This window comes from Ceratotherium simum, chromosome 11 (genome assembly GCF_057802395.1).
Source record: "Ceratotherium simum simum isolate JZ-2026a chromosome 11, ASM5780239v1, whole genome shotgun sequence".
Classification (NCBI taxonomy): Eukaryota; Metazoa; Chordata; class Mammalia; order Perissodactyla; family Rhinocerotidae; genus Ceratotherium; species Ceratotherium simum.
In genome coordinates, this window is record NC_141910.1 from 20,508,864 (window position 1) to 20,513,735 (window position 4,872).

At 36.0% G+C, this 4,872-nt stretch overlaps 1 protein-coding gene across 1 annotated transcript in view; it reads left to right on the plus strand.

Annotated features, from left to right (window-relative positions):
- RAB1A (RAB1A, member RAS oncogene family) overlaps positions 1–4,021 on the plus strand; it is a 28,495-nt gene extending 24,474 nt beyond the window's left edge. The window contains exons 4-6 of the mRNA XM_004435617.3: positions 1,349–1,444; positions 2,808–2,939; positions 3,202–4,021. Coding sequence (XP_004435674.1) covers positions 1,349–1,444; positions 2,808–2,939; positions 3,202–3,399 — 426 coding nt within the window. The 3' untranslated portion in view covers positions 3,400–4,021. The remainder of the gene's footprint in view (positions 1–1,348; positions 1,445–2,807; positions 2,940–3,201) is intronic.
- The last annotated feature ends 851 nt before the right edge of the window (positions 4,022–4,872 follow it).

Genomic DNA, 4,872 nt, shown 5'->3' on the forward strand with positions numbered 1-4,872 from the left:
TTAACAGGTCTGTTGTTCGCTGGGTCTTAGAAAAAAAGAAGTGATTTCACTGAGTGAAACCTGAACCTTTTTTCTTTTTGTCATCTAAGACATTAGTGGAGAGCAATGTTAAGTTCATAGATACACTCCAAAACTTCACAATTCCCTCCCTCTAAGAGCTATTGCATCGTATTCTCCACTTGTTGTTGTAGGCTTCGAGTCCATTTCTTTTTTCTTTTGTAGTAACCATTAAGTAACCATTCTGTTATTTCCCAATCAATCAAGATGTTACCTTTTACCAGTATCTTTTAGTGGGGTAGGTAGCTATTCTAATTATACAAATACTTTTTTAAGAAGAAGCCACTGTCTAGGAGCAATTTCAAACAAAATTCTCATTTCCTTTTTTAAAACCAAGGCTTTTAAAATCTAACAATTGAGTTTTTTTCCTCTTGATATTTTTAATGATTAGTTTTTAAAACCCGGAACTTTAATGTAACAATGTAAGCGTCTGTTTTTGATGTTTGAGCCTAAAGGGTTGAAGTGTGGTAAACTGCTTTTAAAATGAGTTTTATAAAAGTATTTGGAATCATCCTTACATTCATTTCCCTAGGATTAAAATAATACCTTCCTGGGCCGGCCCCGTGGCTTAGCGGTTAAGTACGCGTGCTCCGGTACTGGCGGCCCAGGTTCGGATCCCGGGCACGCACGGACGCACTGCTTCTCTGGCCATGCTGAGGCCGCGTCCCACATACAGCAACTAGAAGGATGTGCAACTATGACATACAACTATCTACTGGGGCTTTGGGGAAAAAATGGAGGGGGATTGGCAGTGGATGTTAGCTCAGAGCTGGTCTTCCTCAGCAAAAAAAAAAAGAGGAGGATTAGCATGGATGTTAGCTCAGGGCTGATCTTCCTCACAAAAGAAAATAAAATAATACCTTCCTGAGATGACTAAAGTACTGTTCTGACTGGTAGTTATCTGAATTAGGTCCTTTCAGTGCTTTGCATGATGGGAAGATGTGCTAGCAAATGGTTTTGTCTTACGTGTGAGAGTGTAGTATATTAAAGGAGAGTTCACCCAGTAGCTTTCCTAATCAAGTCAGCCTGTCTCTGCTTCATACTGAATGCCTCAGTGCTAAGACCTATAGGGAATATGAAAAGGATGATGTAGTTCCTGATATCAAAGAGCTTATAATATTGGTATCATTACCATGCAGTTTAGTAGTGTGAGCATTGGGGGCTAATGTTTCCATATCAAATCCTGACAGTCTCCATAACTATGTGAACTAAACTGTTCTCCCTCCTCCTGCCTTTTTCTCTAACTCTATGTTAATGGAGTTGTTTGGATTTCTTGATTGTTTTATAATAGTGGGACACAGCAGGCCAAGAAAGATTTCGAACAATCACTTCCAGTTATTACAGAGGAGCCCATGGCATCATAGTTGTGTATGATGTGACAGATCAGGTAAGTCCCAGGAGGAAATTACGTTACAGTGACAAAGTAGGAAGTTACTATTTAATAAATATCAGTCTTTTACTTTGCATATAAGACATCAGTATTATTTATATGGCAGAAAACTTTGTCAACTCCCAAAAAAGTGAATTACATAAAAAAATTTTGTTTCAAAGTACTAATCTTTTTAAAACAAGAACATTGTTATTTTTCTTCCCTCTATCATTTGAAGGTTTAATGAATTGGTCAACCAAAATTTCTTATTTTCCTTTAGTGATTATAAAATTTAGTAATTGGTTTTACATTTGCTTTCAAGGGACTCTGGTTATATTTATCAACTAAATAACAGTGATTATCTTGGCAAGAGTTCATAGGGAACTGTGTGGGTTGTTTGGTTTATACTGTGTTCCTGGTGTTAAGTATTAACAGGAATTGGCCTTGTAATTAGACCTGTCAGAATTGCCAAAAGCAAGATTAGGGGTCTCTGCCTGTAGAGGATGTGGTTCAGAAATAGGATGGGGTCAAGGAAGATTTTAAGAGGACAATGAATATCTGAAGATCAGCTGTTGAGAGAAGGTAGGGGGATATAGAGATAGTGTGAAGAATGTGGTCCAGGGGCCATAACTGTTCTTTTGATCAGCAACTTATAAAATTTCAAGGTCCTTTTTTTCCCAATTAAAGAAAATAATAAAAGATAAATTTTGAAGATTAGAGTCTGTTTTTCTTGTAGCAAATGTTAAATCTCACCTCAACTGTGAAATCATAGCTAATTAGGAAATAACTAGAATCATAGACTTTAGATTCAGTACCGTTACAAGTATTGGGTGACTGATGTCAACAGGAGAAAATAATGATGCTAATTTCAAAAATCTCAAGTCATGAAATATTTAAAAATGAAAATTGCCCCCCCGAAATATGACTGTAGAAAAGAAAACAAGCATCTTTACTTTGGACCCATTTATTTAATAATATCTTTTGATATCTCCAGTAGTTAATACTGAGTAGGTGATCTTATTCATAAACCAAAATTTTATCACATTTCAAAAACCAGGTTTTATAGTGCATTTAAATTGCATATTTCAAAACAGTTGGATTTGCCTGAGCTGTAGTTTAATGCTGAGCTGTATTTCCTTCTCAAATAAGGTATTTTCATCCTCAAGCCTTCCAATTTTAATTTCTTGTTCATTTATGTATGTATAGTCATTTTAATATATCAGTTCACTTCTTTCGCAGCACTGTAGTTATTATTTTGTAGCTAGAGTTGTCTCACTAGCTCTTTGTAGGTCAAGAAAGACACTTCTGTTTATCACTTGCTTCATTAGAGCAGTTGTGTCCAGAATTGTATTATCATTCTTAAAAATGTCTGTCTTCTTAGGAGTCCTTCAATAATGTTAAACAGTGGCTGCAGGAAATAGATCGTTATGCCAGTGAAAACGTCAACAAGTTGTTGGTAGGGAACAAGTGTGATCTGACCACAAAGAAAGTAGTAGACTACACAACAGCAAAGGTATGTTTAAAGTTTGATTTTCAAACTGAATTTGAAGATGTTGAATTTGAATTATGTATGGGTATGGAGTATTTAAAAATATGTGCACCTAAGAATATGGGTATTTAAAAAACGTGCACTAGAATACTCCGACAGTGACGATTTGTGTAGTCTCTGTTTAGATTCAGTAAACTTAGTCCTTCTTCACTCTCATTTCAGATGATAGAAATGCACTAAGTGAAAAAAAATTTTCAGTGTTAATTGTGCCTTATTATTCTCTTAGGAATTTGCTGATTCCCTTGGAATTCCATTTTTGGAAACCAGTGCTAAGAACGCAACGAATGTAGAACAGTCTTTCATGACCATGGCAGCTGAGATTAAAAAACGAATGGGTCCTGGAGCAACAGCTGGTGGTGCAGAGAAGTCCAATGTTAAAATTCAGAGCACTCCGGTCAAGCAGTCAGGTGGAGGTTGCTGCTAAAATTTGCCTCCGTCCTTTTCTCACAGCAATGAATTTGAAATCTGAACCCAAGTGAAAAAACAAAATTGCCTGAATTGTACTGTATGTAGCTGCACTACAACAGATTCTTACCGTCTCCACAAAGGTCAGAGATTGTAAATGGTCAATACTGACTTTTTTTTTATTCCCTTGACTCAAGACAGCTAACTTCATTTTCAGAACTGTTTTAAACCTTTGTGTGCTGGTTTATAAAATAATGTGTGTAATCTTTGTTGCTTTCCTGATACCAGACTGTTTCCCGTGGTTGGTTAGAATATATTTTGTTTTGATGTTTATATTGGCATGTTTAGACGTCAGGTTTAGTCTTCTGAAGATGAAGTTCAGCCATTTTGTATCAAACAGCACAACCAGTGTCTGTCACTTTCCATGCATAAAGTTTAGTGAGATGTTATATGTAAGATCTGATTTGCTAGTTCTTCCTTGTAGAGTTATAAACGGAAAGATTACACTATCTGATTAATAGTTTCTTCATACTCTGCATATAATTTGTGGCTGCAGAATATTGTAATTTGTTGCACACTATGTAACAAAACAACTGAAGATATGTTTAATAAATATTGTACTTATTGGAAGTAATATCAAACTGTATGGTGATAAGTTTTAATTCTTATGGTTAAAGGGAAATAGAGCCTTGCATTATACTCAAAACAGCCACTTGTGTGTGCAACCAGGGCATTGTAGACCTATCTTAGAGCAACATCCAATATGCTTTCCAGATACTATACCCAGTACATGGCCTAGGGAGGCGTCTGTGCTCTGTAGGGATTTAACCAAGCTTAGTGGTTCAGGGAGATTAAATTGTATCGAAAACAACTTTAGAATGTTATCTAGCCTCTTATCTCTGATCCTTCCCTAAAAACCATTTGAAATGGCTTTATTGATCAACCTTTTGTTAATTCATCTGTGGTAGAGAGGGAAAGCAGCACACCCTTCCTCATTGGCAAACGATCAGACTAATGCGTGTGCTAATACTGTTTCTCCCATGCTTGAGTCAGATGCCAACTATTTTATCCTCCACAATTGTATAACTTAGATTGGAGGAAGTTAAAGCATCGAAGGAAGTTAAAGCATTGAAGTAGAAAGTAGGAAATTTAGTATTTGATTGCCCTAATTTTAGAAATTATATCCCTGAAAATTAACTGAAAACACGAATGCTGGGGTGGGAATGATAAATGAGAGAAATATATTTATTTCAGTGGAATTTTGCACGTGAAAAATTTTGTGAAATATGACCTTAAAGATCCTAGGGTTCGTTTTTATTGTGGGAAACAAAAATCTTTTGCTAACACTGGCATTTTAAGGTGATAGAAGTCAAAGATTGTTTCCTTGGGGTTGAAGTAGCAGCCCAAACATTTCTTTATTTAGGAACTTGGGATGTGGCTGTTGGCAACACATTTTATGGTGGAGTCTTTAATTCAATGATAAAATCTAAAC